We start from the raw sequence: 21,208 nt of genomic DNA, 5'->3' as shown, positions 1-21,208 counted from the left end.
AAAAAAGAAATAAAAGGCATCTAAATCAAAAAGGGAGAAATTGAACCATCTCTGTTTGCATCTGTTGCATTTCTATATACTAACAATGAACTATTAAAAAAGAAATTAAGAAAACAATCCCAGTTATAATACTACCAAAAAGACTAAAATACTTAGGAATAAATTTAGCCATTAGGAATAAATTTAGCCAAGGAGGTGACAGAACTGTATACTGAAAATTATATGACATTGATAAAAGAAATCAAAAATTACACAAATAACTGGAAAGATATCCTGGGTTCATGGATTAGAAGAATTAATATTGTTAAAATGTCCACACTGCCTAAAGCGATCTACAGATTCAATGCAATCCCTATCAAGATTTCAATGGCACTTTTCACAGAAATAGAACGAACAATCCTAAAATTTATGTGGAACCACAAAAGATCCTGAATAGCTAAAGCAATCTTGAGAAGAAGTTCAAAGCGGAGGCATCACACTTCCTGGTTCCAAACTACATTACAAAGCCATAGTCATCAAAACAGTTATGGTACTTGCATAAAAACAGACACACTGACCTATGAAAAGAATAGAGCCCCAAAATAAAGCCATATATATGTGGTCAACTAGTATTTGAAAAGGGTGCCAAGAATACACAATGGGTAAAGGACACTCTCTTTAATAAATGGGTGTTGGGAAAACTGTATGTCCATATGGAAAAAAATGAGACTGGATCCTGATCTTACACCACACACAAATATTTACTCAAACTGGATTAAAGACTGAAATATAAGACCTGAAACCATAAAACTAGAAGAAAATATAGGGGAAAAGCTACTTGACATTGGTCTTAGCAATCATTTTTTGGATATGACACCAAAAGCACAGACAACAAAAGCAAAAATAAGCAAGAGCTAAAAAGCTAAACTAAACAAAAGAGCTCCTCTACAGCAAAATTAAAAGGCATCTTATGGAATGGGAGAACATATTTGCAAACCATATATCTGAGAAGGGGTTAATATCCAAAATATATTCAGGAACTCATATGACTCAATAGCAAAGAAAACAAATAACCCAATTAAAAAATAGCAAAGAATCTGAATAGACATTTTCGCAAAGAAGATATACAGGTGACCAATAGGCATATGAAGAGGTTCTTAACATCACTAATCATTGGGGAAATACAAATCCAAAACCACAATGAGATACGATGTTGGTGAGGATGTGGAGAATTGGAACCCTCGTGCTTTGCTGGTGGAAATGAAAAATGGTACAGCTGCTGTGGAAAACAGAACGGCAGTTCCTCAGAAAATAAGATATAGATGTACCATATGATTCAGTTATTCCACTTCTGGGTAAGTACCCCAAAGAACTGATAACAGGGACTCTAACAGATATTTGTATATAGCAGCATTTTTCACGAGAGCCCAAAGATGGAAACAACCCAAATGTCCATCAATGGACAAATGGAAAAAGAAAATGTAGTCTAGGTACTTCCCTGGTGGTGCAGTGGTTAAGAATCCACCTGCCAATGCAGGGGACACGGGTTTGAGCCCTGGTCCGGGAAGATCCCACATGCCACAGAGCAACTAAGCCAGTGTGCCACAACTACTGAGCCTGCGCTCTAGAGCCTGTGAGCCACAACTACTGAGCCCGTGTGCCACAACTACTGAAGCCCGTGCATCTAGAGCCCATGCTCCGCAACAAGAGAAGCCACTCCAATGAGAAGCCCGCACACCGCAACGAAGAGTAGCCACCACTCGCCGCAACTAGAGAAAGCCTGTGGGCAGCAACAAAGACCCAACACAGCCAAAAATAAATAAATAAAAGAATTTTTTTAATGTAGTCTATAAATACAATAGAATATTATTCAGCCTTTAAAAAAAGGAAATTCCAATACATGCTATAACGTGGATGACCCTTGAAGACACTATGGTGATGGAAATAAGTCAGACACAAAGGACAAAAATTGTATCATTCCACTTACTTTGGGTACCTAGAATAGTCAAATTCTAAGACAGAAATTAAACAGTGTTTACTGGAGGCTGGGGAGCAGGGAAAATGGAGAGTTGTTGAATGGGTACAGAGCTGCAATATGGGATGATGAAAAAGTTCTGGAGAGGGATAGTAGTGATAGTTGCAAAACAATGTGAATGTACTTAATGCCACTGAGTTGTACACTTAAAATTCAGATCTCACCCCTATCTCTCTGAATCAGATTCTCAGGGCTGAGGAAGTTAGAGTCCAGCCCTCTCCATCTTTTTTCTTTTTTTTTTTTTTTTTTAACTCCAGTGGTGATTCTGACAAAGAGACAGAATCAAGAATCACTGGTCAACATAATATTAAAGATGCAGGCCTAAAAATCTACAGCCGAGTTTAACCAACTGTTTAACAAAGTCCAAAATCTTGCTACATACTTGGAAAACATACTTTGAGGTTACCTGGTCCAAGCCCCTATTGTCAGGAAAGAAGAATCACTTCTACAACAATCTGTACAGATGTTCACCTGGGGTCTGCATAATCATTTTCAGTGATATGACATTCACATCTTTGTGAAAGTGTCAAACTTTTTCTTTCTTTAAAAACTTCAACTGTTCTTTGTTATATTAAGCCTAAATCTGCTTTATTGTGTCATACTTATCGGACTAATTCTGCCCACTAGCGAAACATAAAATACCATGTGACTAGACTAGTCTGTAAATTTTTTTTTTTTAACGTCAAATTAAATGTCAGCTGGTCAACCCTTGCCAAGTTCCAGGTATCTATTTCCTTCAATTCTTCTTCACGGGATTTGTTTTCCAGGCCCTTCCCCACTTCACCTGTCTTCTTCCAGATACACTCTCATTTGCCCATTATGTGAATCACCTCAAGTCCAGTTTTTCTAAAGACCTCAGTGCTTTCAATGAATTAAAAAGTCTGTGCAAAAAGATACAGACTATTCATATATGAGTTTTATTTAACTTCCCTCAATAACTTACGCAATTAACCCTGCAGATAAATTTTTAAAATTCATTCTATGAAGAACCACCTTAGCTTCCTCAATGTATAATTATAGGCATTCTATCCATACCTCCTGCCATGACTAGGTGACACCAAAACCTCTTACAAAGTCAATATTATTATTTTGATATTTGAATATAGCCAACTACAAGAATTGTTTCCTCACATGCCACTTCTAATCCAAAGGGTATTCTAGGGTACAAGTAAAAAAAATTAAATGTACTTTATTCTACCTACCAATTGTAACATTTACAAATATAAGTGGTTTATAAACCAATAAAATTTGGGGTAAAAACCAAGAATTAAAACCAAGAATTAAAACCAAGATTAGATTCTTTTGAACAGACCAGAGATTAATAACTGGCTTTGAAATTTTTCAGATAAAATAGAATTTATTCTACCTTTCAATATTAAAATAATACTTAATTAGCTACAGAATATACATTTTAGAAAAAATTAGTATATTTTAAAGAACAGCATTACTATTTACTAAGAAATCCTTATAAATAATATCATTATATAATTGGATAAGTATTAATGGTACTACTACACTTTTCCAAACTACAAAATTTTGAACTTATATTCCTTTATATTTATACATGCATATCTCAAAGTTTTTAGAAAAGCAAATGTTTATAGGAATAAAGAATTCATATTTAAATATTTTATAATAACAGATTTTAAAAACATTTTATAAAAGTTAAATTATTTTATTTACAGACAAACTGGCAAGTAATTAAGCAGAATCCCAAACATCATTTGGCATAACTTATCAAAGGATGGATTTTTGTTTGTTTATAATGACAGGTTTTGTTTTTTTTTAGAGTCCAATATTTTCTCCTCTTTTGAGAAGTAAATGTACAGTATGAAAAAGCCTTCATGTCATTGACATATTATAGGAATTATCTAGTTTATAATCCATATTTATATACTTTAAGTATATTATCAACTTCCTTTGAAATTCAAAAATAGTTAAGATTGCTTGATACTTCATAAATTATACCACCTGTAAAATAACCAAAAATTAGATTACTCTCGAATTAGAATAATTTCATTTAAGATATAGTTTAAAAGGAATATATATATATATTCCTTTGTAGTATATACATAATGTAGTATACACATATATACTTCATGTATATACATGTGTGCATTTATATGTATGTGTATGCATGCATGCACACACTCACGCACACACACACACACACACACACACACACACACAGTTTTCTTACCCCTGAACTTATCTCCAGGCCTTTTGGCTGACTTTGTTGTTGTTTATGATGTCCCGTGAGCAAGCCTCCAGCAGTAAGGTTTGGAAAGCTCTGAAGATAAGCCTGTGACCCTGAGAAATTTCCTTCTGCCATCCCCACCAAGGCTGGCTGTTTCTCCTGAGTGTTCCCGTGCCCTGGCCCAGCCTGTCCAGCAATGTGCTGATTTGGAAGGAATGGTAACATGCCCATGCCAGCTGTTATAGTTGTTTGAGGTGGAATCAAATTAGATGCTGTAGTGAACCACAAATGCAAATAGTTTTTGGTTAGATGAGGCTTATTCACAATAGTCCTTTTGATTTTGTCAAGTTATGGACAGAATGTGCAGAAACCTATTTTTTTACCTATTAGAGAATAGTTAAAATACAAAAGGTGAGGTTAAAGGTTATAAATTAGCAGCCTCCTGTATGGAAAAACAAAAACCTCTAATAGTAATCATGCTTTTCCTATTTTCAACAACTTCCTGGATAATCTCAAGGATATTATATTTTTTAGTTCCAAGTTTTAACTGTACATTTTAGAAGGTGAGAGCAAAATTTATATACTTTTTGGCACTTAAGTTATATCAGTGCCTTTTTTTTTATGCCCAGTCACTGGAATTTGCCTGCTTTCATATTTGAAGGGAATAATTAACTAAGCCTTCAGTTAAAAAAAGTCTCTGACACTCAAAAATTAATAAAGTTACATTAAACCCAACAATACATTTAGTCAGCCAGGTTGCACCAGCTCGTAAGAGTCAACTGTGCTATCTCTTCCCGGATCTTGAGTTCAACGTCTTTGCATGGGTAACCTGAAATCAGCCATGGTTGGACTGTTTACACACAGAAATCCACAAATGCTACAAATCAAGACTTTTTTTTAACCCAGAGAGCTGGTTTTTAAACACCAGCACACCACTGGTTTAAAAAAACATCAATATTTATGAGTAGCTAAGCACCAAATGAAAGTTTAACACATTAAAGTTTTACATTTTTATTTACAGGGAGTAACAAGAAATTCTGGAAGAAATAAAAATAGGAAAATCCTGAACCATTCCATTTTTTAAAACTCTATAGGGCAAAACTAAATGAAAAGAGCTGGTTTTGACAACTATCTTAATTAAATCAAAGTTATATTTTACAAATTCACTAAACAAATTTCTTAAATTATTTTTAGTACTAACTATTTAGAGATAGATTCTCAATTCTATCTTTTAGCAATATATTGATCTGGACACTTTGAATTTTCAGTGTTCTTAAAGCAGCAGTGCTAAAGCAAATGGCTATTTAATCCAACGCAAATTATATATAAATATCTGTATAAGCTTCTAGGCATACAACATTTAATTTTTAGGACAGACTCTATCACACTATAAAAATTTCTATAGCTGTCTGTGTACTGGTTTAACTTTTGCCCAGTCAATTCCAATAGTCTGAATTGATTATTTGACCATTTGACTTGGTTTTATGTACAAGAGGCTAAACATGCTACCCATATTTAACTGACTTGGTTTTTTTTCTTTTTTATCACTGGTGGACTTTCTCTTTTTTCCCCTCAGCATGCTCACTTCCAACAAATTTCAGTTAAACTTCAAATTGAAAGTGTCTTTCAAAATCACATAAGCCATCCTGGTATACTACCATCTATTATTCTGAAAAGAAAAATAATTGTTCTGTTCAAATTTGTTATATTTTAGAAGCACATAATACACATTTTTTTTTTTACTACTAATTTGGAGCTCACATTTTAGAAAATGATACAAATAAACAATCAAACTTTAAATTTATCATTACCAGATATTTCTTAATAAAGCTAAGGGTTTCTTATCCAGGCAAAAATTAAATGGATCCCTATGTAATGTGCTGTCAGCCCAGTGGGCAGCATGTCAGTCTCAAATAGATCTATGTCTCTGCCTCATGCTGCTGTGAACCTTCATCAAATATTAAAGCATATCCAACAGAGAAAGTCTTATCTTGGCATAGAAGCAAGTCCATCAATAAATAACTACCAATAGTATTCTAATATTAAAAATAGAAAAGCCAAGAGGGCTCTTGAAATTTTAAATGACTGAATAAAACTCACATCTGACCTTCCTGTAAATAAAAGTAGAATACAGGTACACTATCTTTAAATCTCAAATCTGACTGTTTACTGACGTCTCAGCAAATACACATAATTTACTTTTATGTGTTTCTCCAAGATGGCCCAACTCTGTTTTCAACGGAAGCGGTGACCCTATCCCTACTGCAGCTTGAAGTACCATAGCTGGGGGTTCTCCAAGTAAGCCTGGTTTCTGCAAAAGAAGAGAAGACAAGACTTTTGCTCATGGCAGCAAGACATAACCTAATAAAAAAGCTACACATGTGAAAATTCATGAACAATCTGACCAACAGCCTGATTATAGAAAAGGAATGAACTCATTTCAAATGAAGAAAGTAATTCCATACTTACATTATTAGTATGAATATTCTCAAATTTCATTAATTGTTGCTGTGCCAGTGGTACATGAGAAAGATTCTGAAGAAATAAATTAGAAGTATTACCCATAAGTGAGCTCTGTGAAAATGATAAAACATTAAGTTAGTTTAATTTTGAAGAGCTACTTGTGTAATTCATTTTAAAGTTCAATTCCTGAGTTGATCTGAGCAAAAGCAACAGCTTCTTAATATTCTACTTTCTAATTACTGGCAACACTCATTAATTCTTTCAATAATACACAAGATGTGACCATACAGTCATGAAACTAATTCCATATCCCTTCCTTCTTTTCTTCCATCTTTCCTCCCCTCCCCTCACCCCTTTCTGGCTTTGATGTCAGTATCACTCAATCATTTATTTATTCATTTAATCATTCAACAAATATTTATTGAGCACTTCTATGTGCCAGGCACTGTGCTACAATATGGTCTGCCCTCATGGATCTTATAGTCCCCTGAGGAGGGGAGACATTAATTAATTATAAAAACATACAATTAAAAATGGCAATGAGTGTATGAAGGAAAAATACAAGGAGCTATGGAAACAAACAGTGGTGGAACTTGATTTAGATTGGTAAATTCAAGGAAGGTTTCCCTGAGGAACTAACTCTTGCACAGAGATCTGAAGGCTGTGGAGAAATAACTAGGTGAAGTCTGGGGGAACGAGGGGGTGCTGCGGTGGGAAGTATTCCAGGTAGAAGAACAGCAGGAGCAAAGACCTAAGGAGAAGAGAAGAAAGCCCTTCACGGACCACAAGCAGTTCACCAGAGCTGGGACAGTGACACCTAAGGCATAGGAGAGGCGGGAGAGGCCAGCTTAGACAGGCCCTCAAGGCAAAATTAAGCAGTTGGTCTTTATTTTAAAGTAAAGGGAATATTGCCAATACTCTGGTCTCCCCTCCCATATCACTTTAAACCTTATTGTAATTAACTGTTTAATGCTTGTTTTCTCTATTTGTTGAAATTCTATAAGAATAAGGACTGTGAATATTCTGTTCAATGCTATAGCCTCAATGGCTAGCAGAGTGTCTAGTACATGTTAGATTTTCAATAAAATATGTTGAGTAAATGAATGGAAAATGTACAGGTCATATGTTAGATTCTAAGAATGAAAAATAAACAAATAAGCCTTTTCCTTAAAAAGCTGCGTTTAGGAACAGACATTCATTCATTCAACCTATAACAACCCATTTATCATGTGTTAGGTTTGATTTGTAATTAGGCTTCTATATAGATATAGCCTTAAACAGTACCTGAAATTAGTAGGTAATATTTATCTCCAATATTACGGATATTTATGTACACAAACATAGTTTAAAATACTTATCTGAAAAAGGTAAGAAAAAAAATTTTTACTCTCATAAATATATAAATTATTTCTATAACATTGATTAAATTTTAAGAATTAAGAGTTATTATTCATTTATTTTTCTTTCTGTAAATACTTTTTTGAGTTAAGACCACATAAAACTTGTTTTGAGCTACTGAGTTATTTCTAGAAAAATATACCACAAAATATACCTCTTCCCTTCTTAATACCCTACAAATAGGAACCAATAAATATATAAACTATGATGCTTTGATTACCTTAATTTGATCTGATTTCCTTATTAAGTTCTGTTTTTAGGTAGGTACACTTATTACTCAGAATTTTATTTGAAAACAAAATACTCATTTAACTCCTTGAGAACTTTAAGTGTAAAGAACAAACAAAATATTCACTCCAAATGTCTGATGCTTCAGTACTCGATGCTATTTATATACCTGATGTGCTTTATTCAAATGTAAAAATGCAGGGGAGATGGATGGATTCATCAGATGTGGCAAGCTGTGAGGTGTTCCAAGAACTGCTTTAAGAAAATAAAAGTAAAAATTTAACTTTATGATATCTATGGAATTCAAAAATAAATAAAACAAACTCCAAAAAGGGTAAATGAATATTTCTTTAAACTTTTAACATATGTGGTGGAAGTTCAATGTATACTGACCTTGTCATCGTACAAAAAGTGACAGGCTCCTTTCCTTGTGATTCAACTCTAGAATTTGATTTTAAATTCCAACACCTTCTGTCTTAATGGAAAAACACCAAACCTAGCCTTTCTCTTCTCTGGCACTTAATGCAAGAAAACTAATTCCACCTTTTAATAAGTATAATACTAATTGAACCCATGTTATTTGCTCAGTACTTTTGTTAGTTTTTTTTGGGTATTCTGGCAGTGGGTCAGGTGGGAGGGGAAGAACAATATACAGTCCTTGTCGTTAAAGCTTATAATCCAATTGAGAAGAGAATATGTACATTTAAAGATATTTCATAAAAAACCTACAGAAACAACGATACTGTATATAGTTGATAAAAGGAATAAATGATAACCATACTCTTTATCAAGTTTGTCTAAGAGTACAAATACCAGGGTACATATCAGAAGAGATATTTTAAGAACATACAATATACAGACAAAAAGAACCATGAGATAGAAAATATATGAAGCAATTCATCTAATTATTAGATGTAAACTGTCATAATATACAGCTAATTAGAATCATAGAAGGTCAGGCTTAGAAAGTACTTCAAAAAACACGTAATCCAATGATCAAACGTATCTGAAATTTATACATAACACTGCTACAAGTTCATTCATGCTTTAAAAACTTTGTTCCAAATTTTTGTTTCTTGCGGAGGCAGTCCATTACGTCTTTGGAAAACTGACCATTACAAAGCACTTTCTTTAGAATGAACCAGTTTCAATGATAGATGATGGGAAGATTAGATCATTAGGGTAAGTTGCTTATAAAGGAAAATACTGTTTATTAGGAAAGAGTGGTAAAGATCGTCATTTCATAATGATTAAGGGGTCAATTCATCAATTAGGATGCAACAATCTTAAATGTCTGTGGACCAAATGACAAAGCTTCAAAATATATGAAGCAAAAACTTCTAGAACTGAAAGGAAAAGTAGACAAATCTACAATTATGGTTAGAGATTTCAGTGCCACTTCCTCCCATTTTTCAGACAGTCACTGTATTTTGTTATTAAACATTAAAATATTTTTTCACAGCTTTTAGTGAATATAGTATTTCCCAGTTTAAAACAACAACCAGAATTAAAACATTCTGAAAATGTCCACAGTCTCACATCTAACTGCCCTTACCCTTAGATTTTGGCTAGGTCTCCCATTGAGCCTCTTGCTCCCCTCAATAATTGATAGCATAAGTGGACTGAAAACCAGTAAGGATATAGGAGACTTGAACAACACTATCAACCTAAAATTTATATACAAAGTATTATGAAGCTGAGACGAAGTGACAGAGTGGCATGGACTTATATATACTACCAAATGTAAAATAGATAGCTAGTGGGAAGCAGCTGCATAGCACAGGGAGATCAGCTCGGTGCTTTGTGACCACCCAGACGGGTGGGATAGGGAGGGTGGGAGGGAGACGCAAGAGGGAGGAGATATGGGGATGTATGTATCTGTATAGCTGATTCACTTTGTTATAAAGCAGGAACTAACACACCATTCTAAAGCAATTATACTCTAGTAAAGATGTTTAAAAAAAAAAACGGATTTGCAAGGCAGAAATAGAGACACAGACGTGGAGAACAAACATATGGACACCAAGGGGGGAAAGCGGAGCAGTGGGGGTAGTGGAGGTGGTGGTGGGACGAATTGGGAGATTGGGATTGGCATATATACACTAATATATATAAAATAGATAACTCATAAGAACCTGCTGTATAAGAAAATAGTCTTAAAAAAAAAAAAGAAAAGAACACTGATGTTCATGGTCAAAAAAAAAAAAGGATTATAGTATGTCATGACCAGGTGTGGCTTACTGTAGGAGTGAAAGATTGGTTTAACATTCAAAAATCAATCAATATAATTCATCATGATAACAGACCAGAAATAAAAAAGCCACATTGATGATATCAATAAATGGAGAAAAGCATTATATAAATCCCAGCAATTATCATGATAAAATATCTCAGCAATATAAAAATAGAAGAAAAATTTCCCAGCTTGAAAAAGAAAATCTGTGAATAAAAAACTATAGCTAACATAATGCTTAATAATAAAAGAATGAATGCTTTCTCTGTAAGATCAGGAACAAGGCAAGGATGTCCACTCTCATCAGTTCAATGCACAAATTTTTCAGGAATTTCTATCAACTGCAATAAAGCAAGAAAATAAAATAAAAGGTATACATATTGTAAAGAAAGAAGTAAACCTGTGTTTATTTGTAGATGACATGATTGCCTATACAGAAAATCCTAAGGGCAATACCTACTATTGATAGAAATAGAAAGCAAGACTGCAAGATACAAGATAAATAGACAAAATCAATTGTACTTGTATATGCTAGCAACAAGCAGTAGGAAATTGAAATTTAAAAAGTAATACTATTTAAAATAGTATCAAGAATATATAAAGAACTCAGCAACAAAAAGACACACAACCCTGTTTAAAAATGGGCAAAGAACTTGATTAAGCATTTCTCCAAAAGAAGACACAAAAATAGACAACAAGCACAAGAAAAGATGCTCAACATAATTAGTCATTAGGGAAATTCAAGTCAAAACCATATTGAGTTGCCAGTTGATTCCTATTTGGATGGCTAAAATTAATAATAATTTTAAAAACCCAGAAAGTAACAAGAGTCTATAAAGTTATGGAGAAATTGGAACCCTCATACATTGCTTTGGGAATGTAAAATGGTGCAGCCACTGTGGAAAACAGCCTGGCAGCTCCTTAACAAGTTAAACATAGAATAACCATATGACCCACCAATTCTAGTTCGAGGAATATAACCCCAAAGAACTGAAAACAAATGTTCCAATGCTTGTACATGAATATTCACAGCAACACTCTTCACAAGAGTCGAAAAGTGAAAACAACTCAAATGTCCATCAATGCTATGTGCATACGATGGAATATTACTCAGCCAAAAAAAGGAATGAAGTACTGATACATATTACAGTACTCAGAAACATCATGCTAAGTGAAAGAAGCCAGACACCAAAAGTCACATAACGACTTCTGTTTATATGAAACATGCAGACTAAGCAAAAGTGTAAAGACAGAAAGCGGATTGGTTGTTGCCAGGGCCTGGACAGAGGAGGAAATGGGAAGTCACTGTTTCATGGGTCTGGATTTTATTTTGAGATAATGAAAATGTTTGAAAGTAGGCAGAGTTGGTGATTACACAACATTGTGAAGGTACCAAATGCCACTGAATTACTGACTCTGAATTCTGCCTCAGAAAATCACTGCAATAAAAAAATAGTATCGAGGAACATGAAATGCTATGGATAAATCTGAAAAAATACGTGTAAGATTTATACCCTGAAAACTACAAAATATTGCTGGGAGAAATTAAAGAAGACCTAAATAAACGGAGAGATATACCGCACTTATGGCAAATTGTTGTCAGTTCTGCACAGATTAGCATACAGATTCAACACAATTCCAATCAAATTTCCAGCAGACGTTTTTCATAGAAATTGACAGCTGATTCTAAAATTTATATGCAAATACAAAGGACCTAGGATCGGCAAAACAAAGAGAAAAAGAACAGAGTTGAAGGACTTACACTAACTGATTTCAGGACTTATTATAAAACTGTATATAATGAAGACAATGTAGCATTGATATAAAGGCAGACATTTAGATCAATGGAATAGAAACAGAGTCCAGAGATAGAGCCATATACATACGGTCAATTGATTTTTGAAAAAAGTGTCAAGAAATTCAATGAAAAAAGATAATCTTTTTTAACAAATGATGCTGGAACAACTGTAAAAAAAAATTAACCTGGACCTTTACCTCATATCATAAATAACAATTAACTTGAAATCATTCATCAACCTAAACTTAAGAGGTAAAATTATAAAACTTCTTAAGAAAATATATACGAACATCTTACTGACCTTGAATTTGGCAAAGATTTCTTAAATATGACACAAGAAGTATGAATTATAAAACAAAAAATAATAAACTGGACATTGTCAAAATAAAAAATTTTGCTCTTCAAAAGATATTGTTAAGAAAATAAAAGGACAACCTACAGAGTGGTTGCAAACCCATATATCCAATAAAGCACTTGTATCTAGGATAAAAAACCCCAACAACTTAATAAGAAGATAAACAACCTAATTTTAAAATGTACAAAATATCTTAAAAGATATATTAACAAAGAAGGTATAAAGATGGCAAATTAGTACATTAAAAGATGTTCAAAATCATTTGTCAAAAGGAATATTCAAATTAAAACCACAATGAGACAGCACGATAAACCAAATAGAAAGACTAAAATTAAAGGATCAACATATCAAATGTTGGTGAGGATACTGAACGAACTAGAGCCCTGGACACTGATGGTGAGAATGTAAAATGGTTCAACCACATTAGAAAAGAGTTGGAAGAGTGTCTTACAACTTAAACATACATCCACCATATAACCCAGCCATTCTACAACTATGTCTTTATCCAAGAGAAATGAAAGCATAAGTCTACATAAAGATTAGAAGCAAATCTTCACAGCAATTTTATCTGTAATGACCCCGAACAGGAAATAACCCAATGTTCAACAAATCAATGAAAATGGAAATTGTAGAACTGAATACTACTCAGCATTAAAAACGAAAAAAAAAAACTATTGATACATGCAGCAACGTGGATGAATCTCAAAATAATAAGCTGAGGGAAAGAAGCCATACAGTACATACTGTGTGACTCCATTTATATAAATTTCTAGAAAATACAAACTATAGTGACAGAAAGCAAATTAGTAGTTTCCTGGGGATGGGGGGAGGGGTTACAAAGAGACAAAAGGAAAGTTTTGAGAGTAATGAATATGTTCATTATTTGGATTATGGCGATAGTTTCATGGGTTATACATGTGTTAAATCTTACCAATTTGTACAACTTAAATATGTGCAGATGAATGTGCCACAGTTATACCTCAAGAAAGCTGTTAAACATACAATTTAGATTCTAAGTAATTATATACTAGTTAAACTTTAAAACAGACACACACACAAGGACAGAGAGAAGAAATCTACAATATTTACACTATACTGTATTTTCTTAAGGTATTTAGAAGGTCTGGATTGAAGAGAAAAGATCAGTATGCTTCAAGTAACATAAAGTAGGCATAGGAGGAAAATCGACCTGACGGCCGTGCATAAGTAGGTGTAGGAGGAAAATCAACCTGATGGTCGTGCACAGATTAGATCAGACAGAAAAGAAGGCAGACCAGAAAAGTAGTTAAAAGTTTACAGACTAGATCATATATAACAAGGTATGTACAAGTTGTGCAACAGACAGATTAAGGAAGGAGTTTAATCAGTAAACAATATCTAAGTACTTTTCACTCTAAGTAGCAGTTCTGTCCTGGATGCCTGAGATGAACCAAACAGATAAATCTTTGCCATTGTGGAGCCTCCTCTAGTCTAGGGGAAGAGAAGGCAATAAACAACTAGATATGTGTCAGTTACTGGAAAAAATGATACAGTGAGAAAGAAGTTTGGGCAAGGGTTTAAATACAAATATATCATACAGGCATACTTCAGGTTTGGTTCCAGGCCACTCCAATAAAGTGATTATTGCAGTAAAGCAAGTCACACAATTATTTTAGTTTCCTGGTGCATGTAAAAGTTATGTTTATGCTATCCTGTAGTTTATTAAGTGTGCAATAGCATTATGTCTATAAAACAATGTATATACCTCAATTTAAAATGCTAAAAATGCTAACCATCATCTGACAAAAGCAGTGTTGCCACAAACCTTCAATTTGTAAAAACAAAAAAACACATAGCATCTGTGAAGCACAGTAAAATATGGCACACTTGCGTATATATGTATCATATAATATAAACAAATTACAGGGAATTATGATCCTTTGTAATTAGTTTGTTCAGAGGCTTCTGTGAAGAGCTCAGGATATAGTAAGGGATATAGTTAAGATTTAGTAAAAAAAACATAGTAAAGGAAAAACAAATGAAATTTATTGATTAACAAGAGCTTGTCTTTCCTGAACACCAAGAAACTTTCCATACACTGTCTCTTTGCATGTGTTCAGGTAAGGTATTTAACCCTCTTCACTGGCCATTCCAAACAAAGAAAAAGCTACCAGTGTAATAATGATATATCTTTCTTAAAACAGTAAAAGTAGCACTAAAATAAAAGAGCCTAATCTCATATGGTCATACACCAACCTGAGTAGAAAAGCAGAGCGGAGAATACATACCTTAGATGAAAACATGAGACAAAAATAATTTGGGGGAGAAGTTACTAAAGATAGTCCAGGTGTGAACTATACTTTCTAAGAGACACAAGAGTGTAATCTACTTCTTTAAACTCTGATACAAACTTGGACTGCATTAATAGGAATATAATGATCATAGGAAGGAAATCCCACTGCATTCTGTGCTGATTAGAACCCATCTATAGGATAATTCATGTCTGTGTACACCATATTTCAGGGCAACCCAGACAACCTAGGTATCTTTACAAGAGGACAACTTGGGCGGGGGGTGCTCTAGAGAGCGTATCCTATGACATGTTATATAAAGTCAAATACAGAGCCATAGTTTACAAAGAGAATAGAAGAGGTGTATAAAGAGAACCATACTCAATATTTTGTCATAACATATAAGGGAAAAGAATTTGAAAAAGAATATATACACACACACACATATATATATATGAATCACTGTGCTGTACACCTGAAACTAACACATTGTAAATCAATTATACTTCAATAAAAAAATAAATTGTTCTTAAAAAAGAGAACTGTTATTTGTATTTACTTTCATCTTAAAATATAAAAATATTAAGCTTTATCATTTCTTAATATATGGATTGACAAAGGTACATTCATGTAATTGACATATAAGTGATACATATACTGTATATATTGGGGCTCTACTAAAAATATACTTTACTGATAGAGTTGCATAGTCAAAAAATAAATAAAATGAGACCACTGGTCTGGAGAACAGAAGACAAAGAAAATCAAAGATGACTAAGGTTTCATGATAGCTGTCTTCAACATTAGAAGGCTTTTCTTATGGAAGAAGGAGTAGATTTATTCTGTGTTTCCTCATAGGAAGAACTAGAATAAGTGGCTAAAAGTCATAGAAATCACCATCTAATACAAGGGAAAACCTAGGAATTAAATTTGTTAAACCAGGCAAGAGCTGCTTTGGAAAATAATGAGCTGCTCTATGTTTTGAGTAGTCAAGACATACAAAGGATATCTCTATACCATTAAAATTGTAGAAGGGATATCTGACTGCATAGTAGGCTGAGCTGGACACCTCTAAAGCTACTTCCTACACAGAGATAATTGATGATTATATGAAGTACTTAATATGAACACTGTTGGTATAATAAAGAATTTAACTGGTCTTTGTCTTTGGTTCCTGGAAGGAAAACTCTAAATCCTTGGAATTTTCCCAGTGACAGGAGTGTCTTTGTTATGCTAATGAGGTGACTCAGTGTGGGCCCCTAGATGGCTTCAGGATGGGGACTGGTCATACCAGAAAGACCTACCATGTGATTAGAGGACTAGGGCTTTGAGCCATATGATATCAGCCTAACCTCCTGACTTCCAGGGAGAGGAGGGGGACTGGAGATAAGAGTTCAATAACATGGTCAGTCATGCCTACATAGCAAAACCCCAATAAAAACTCTAGATCCTGAAGTTACTGCAGCAGGGAGTTCTGGCTAATTAATACACATGTGTGCTGCAAGGCAGATGTGCTCTGATTCCATGGGGAAAGAGCATAAAAGCTCTGCAGTCAGGACCTTCCAGTCTGGAAGCCCTAAGTCTCTTGATTAGGCTATTTCTGAGTTACATCTTTTAAAACAAAACTGTAATCATAAGTGCAGTAAGTTCCCTACATACGAACCTTCAAGTTGCAAACTTTCAAAGATGCAGATGTGTGTTCAGATGTCCAATCATGTAAATTAGTTCAGTGACTGGCGTACCTTGTCACGGGTGTGCATCCTCTACAAGTGGTTGTGCTTTTGTGTACTTTACTGTACAGTACTGTATAGAATACAGTAGTACAGTATCTTTATTTCAAGCCCAGGATGTCCAGAAGCAAGCGTAAAAGCAGCAGTGACATAGCTGGTACTGCTAAGAAGTGCCAGGAATTGGAGGCCCAGAGGAAGGACGAAGAGAGACAAGAGGAAGAAGAAGTAACTGAAGAACCGAAGAGATTCACGACGCAGGAAGTGGCAAGGGGATTTTCTTTATTTGAGGAGGCAGTTAGTTTTGAGGCACAGGACCTGAACGTAGAATGGTACACAAAGGTTGCAACAGCCACTCAGAATGCAATTCAGTGCTACCGTGTCATCTATGACGAGAAAAAAAGAGCTACTGCCCAGACATCACTGGATTGTTTCTTCAAGAGGGTAGGTAGAATTGAATCCAGCAAGGAACCAGAACCTGCGCCATCAACGTCAGGCGTGAGTGAGATTGCAGCTTGCCCTCCATCTCCTATTGCTGACGATCCTTCAGCTCTACCACTTCCCACCCCCTCTCCCCACTCCAGTCAGTAACTCTTCTTGCCTGTTCACTCGATGCCAGCCCCTGTATGCCGGCTGTTGTACTGTACTACTGTGCTTTTCAAGGTACTGTACTGTAAGATTAAAAATGTTTTCTTTATTTTTCTGTGTTTGTTTTTTACGTATTATTTGTGTGAAAAGCATTATAAACCTATTAGAGTACAGTACTATATAGCCGACTACGTTAGTTGGGTACCTAGGTTAACTTTGTTGGACTTACAAACAAACTGGACTTACAAACATGCTCTTGGAATGGAACTCGTTTGTATGGGTGGGGACTTACTGTATAGTGCTTTCCTAAGTTCTGTGAGTCTAACAAATTATTGAACCTGAGGGGGTCACAGGAACCCCCAAATTTGAAGCAAGTTAGTCAGAAGTGTAGGTGACCAGGGGACCTCTGAAGTTGCGGCTGCTGTCTGAAGTAGGGGCAGACCTGTTGGGGACAAAGCCCTTACTTGTAGGATCTGTGCTAACTCTAGGTAGTTGGTGCTAGAACCGAATTGCAATATACTAGCTGGTGTTAGACCAGTTGGAGCTGAAACAGAATAAGTATATTTAATCTAAACATTTGTAATCTAAAGCTTAGTGTTGAATATAGGCATTCATTTCCTCATAATGATAAAACATACATTTTGTGTATGCACAGTTGTGCATTTCAAAAGGTAAATAAACTCTTCTCAATGAATACTAAATAGATATTTAATGTATGCCAATATTATAAAAATTTCCATAATACTTAGAAAATGATGTTTTTCTCATTTTCTAAAAAGTGGAACAATTTCACAATGAAAAAGAAAGAGCAGAGAGGAAACAGACCTTAACACTTTCCAACAAAGTAATTCTGCCAAAAATATTACGTAGAAAAGTATCATATCCTTTGTTAACATAGGCTGTAACAGTGTAGTATATTAAATATTACCTTATTAAGCCATGTGTTACCTGGTTTACAAATTCATGTCAACCAGTAACTAAACTGAAGGTTTAATATTTAATACTTATTAATAGTTAAAAAAAAAAAATCAGGAAACCCGTAAGCAGTTTGTCCCTATCAAAAACAGTCAAAACATATTTTCACCTCAGATCATTAATTAAAATAAATTATATTTTATATATTCACTGATAAATTCTAGAAAAAATAAATATTCTTGGACTAATTTAAGTGTGTTTTTCATGTAAAACAGCACAATTAACTTCATGCCAACATTCTACGTTTAATCAGCACACATGAAGTTTACCTGGTTTAACAGTTCGCCCGCAGAGCTGGGGTTGTAGAAGAACTTGTAACATGGCAGGGTTGTTTAAACTTTTCATAATTTGCACTGGATTTGGCTCTGGAAGTAAGCCCTTTTGATTACTGTGCATCTTTGATGAATACAGAAATAGAAAACATTAGAACAAGGATAAGCACAAAGATGAAACCGTAAAGGCTTTTTTCCAGAAATTCTCATTCACCTGATAAGATCTATTTTATGATAACCACAACTTATTTTATATTATATACTTGTTGTATACATTCTACCACAATTCCTAATTGTAAGATATTCTACCATACAACATACACTGAAATCCTCATAGAATGTTTCAGTTAAGTAGAAATTGGCTTTAAGAGGACTAATGATTTAGTCAGATAAATCTCTTCATACAAGTAGAAAGGTATCAGGGGAATCTGAATTTATTAACAGGGAGGTAACCTGTTGACACAGGATGAATATTTTGATACTGTAGAAGAACCTTACTACAATGTTGATCTCAAGTTTAATAATGTGGGATGCCTTACAAAGCAACATTTTTCTTATAATAACAGTCTTTAATTCATTAACTTAATCCTCTAATATGAGACAAAGATGAACTGGCCTTACATACATGTCATTGGGTAGCTTCCTAAATATATGAAGTTGTTCTCAGATTTTAAAAGCCAGCCTGATAGATGAGAATATTAATATAATGATGTAAAAGCAGAAGAAGAATGATGTAATATAATGATGTAAAATATAATGATGAAAACTATGAACTTCCAACCAGGAGAAAATGGAGAACCGACAAGGACAACTGGATTCCCTCTCTCATCCCAAGCTGTGACATTAAGAGGGAGAGGGTGATGGATTGAGAACCTGACACTAAACCCGTGAGAAATCCCTGGACAGACACAAGGTAGTGCCTCAAGAGTGTGAGAGAGGCTGGATCCACAGACAGGATAGCTTGGGGAAGGGCCTTTTAGGAAGGTCCTTGGGGAAGGGCCTTCCTCCACATCACCCCCTAGGGATCATGGCTAGGAAAAAGCAGGAAAAGGGCAGCATCAGTCCAGTGACCGCCTAGGAGCAGTGAATTAACAGCAGGGTGTTGTGCAAACTCAGAGACAGTGGGGACCATGTAACACTAGGTAGAGGCACCAAAAACTTCCTTCCCACATCCTCCAACCTTCTCTACTTCCTTCCTCCCACTGGGCAGGGTGGAAGAGTTATAATTAAGGAAGGCAGAACCTGGAAAAGAGCAGGGTTGGGAGAAGAGATTAAGAGGCTCTAAGGGGCAGGGTTGCCTGGCTGGGGTGGGAAAGGGCTGTCTGTGGTCAAGGCCAGACGGTCAAGGCAGAGGTTCTCAGCCCTAGGTTCCTGCCCGCCTTCCCTAAACCCTAGCTGAGACCAGCCTTCAGCACTCCTCCTCCATCTCCAGCCCCTCAACCTCTAAACACTCACATACAAAGAAGCCAACCGCCATACCCCCTACCAAAGGAGATATGTATCCACAGAACAAAATAACTAGGCATGGGGAGAATGTAGCCACAAAAACTAAAGGCAACAAACTGAAGCACCTATAAGAGACAAAGCAGAATTAAAGGATAGGAAATAATAAGAATGTTAACTAAACATAACAGACATCCTAAAAAAAAGATAATATATTTTTATTGGTGACATGAAACAAGGACAAGCAGTTATAAAGAACAACCAATTAGAAGTATGAAAAACACAACTGTTAGAGAAAAATAATGGCAGCCATCACTTACTATATATACTTGGCATTGTTCTAAGCATGTTACATGGATTAGATCACTTAATGCCCCAAAACAACTCTATAGGGTTCGTGTTATTACCCCCATTCTATAGGTGAGGAAACTGGAGAAACTCATAAAGCATTATTCTTAACCTCTACTCTGTGCTTTAACAGATAAGTTAAACAGTAGAATATATAAGACTGAAAAACAAAATAAGTGACCTGAAAGGTCAGGTCAAATAAACTTCCCAGAATACATGAGCAGAGGATAAAGAGGGAAATACAAACAAAGTAAAACATGGTAATGAAAAATGCAAACAAAACAAGAGAGAAAACCAAGGCAATGAAGGGACTAGAAGTCTTAACATCTATATAATAGGAGTCCCTGAAGGATTAGGCAAAAAAAGGGAATCTTTGAAGAAGTAATGGCTGAGAATTTCCCAGTATTAAAGAAAAATTAAAGACCACAAAATGAAAGGGTTCCAAATATGATATAGAAAAACACACACCTGGTTACATTTTTTTGGTGTGAAATTTAAGAACATCAAACATCCCCCCCCATACTAAAAACTTCCAGTGAGGAAGAACATATCTCAGAAAAAAAAAAAAAAAGCAGATTAATATCATCTTCACTCTCAAAGCGTCAACCCTGGATTTAAGAAGGCAGCAAATTAATATTTTCAAAGTGCTGCAGGAAAAAAACTTTGAATCTAGATTTTTATATTCAGCTAAGCTATTAAATATGGAAAAGAAATAAAAAATATTCCCAGCCATACACAGTCTAAAAAGTTTTTACTACATGAAACCCTTTCTGAAAATAAGAAATGAGAATAAATGCATGATGATATTACATGATACACAGAAATTAGGGTTTATAATATCACAGTTAATTTTAATCTTGTATACAAAAGCCAGGACCACAAAAACAAAAACATTAAGG

The 21,208-nt window shown here is 34.7% G+C and overlaps 1 protein-coding gene across 7 annotated transcripts in view; it reads right to left on the bottom strand.

Annotated features, from left to right (window-relative positions):
• RAVER2 (ribonucleoprotein, PTB binding 2) overlaps positions 1 to 21,208 on the bottom strand; it is a 101,015-nt gene that overhangs the window by 37,233 nt on the left and 42,574 nt on the right. For 4 of the 7 annotated variants that reach the window (XM_027113988.1, XM_027113987.1, XM_027113983.1 and 1 more), the window contains exons 5-9: positions 18,516 to 18,642; positions 8,470 to 8,555; positions 6,681 to 6,785; positions 6,411 to 6,522; positions 4,215 to 4,483 (exon numbers count right to left, since the gene is read on the bottom strand). In XM_027113988.1, the coding sequence (XP_026969789.1) occupies positions 4,215 to 4,483; positions 6,411 to 6,522; positions 6,681 to 6,785; positions 8,470 to 8,555; positions 18,516 to 18,642 (699 nt within the window). The remainder of the gene's footprint in view (positions 1 to 4,214; positions 4,484 to 6,410; positions 6,523 to 6,680; positions 6,786 to 8,469; positions 8,556 to 18,515; positions 18,643 to 21,208) is intronic. The other 3 variants (XM_027113985.1, XM_027113984.1, XM_027113986.1) reach the window with 3 other exon arrangements.

The sequence above is a fragment of the Aethalodelphis obliquidens genome, unplaced genomic scaffold, assembly GCF_003676395.1.
Source record: "Aethalodelphis obliquidens isolate GAN/ISIS:26980383/991018 unplaced genomic scaffold, ASM367639v1 scaffold13, whole genome shotgun sequence".
Classification (NCBI taxonomy): domain Eukaryota; kingdom Metazoa; phylum Chordata; class Mammalia; order Artiodactyla; family Delphinidae; genus Aethalodelphis; species Aethalodelphis obliquidens.
This window is presented reverse-complemented; position numbering and strand designations above follow the sequence as displayed.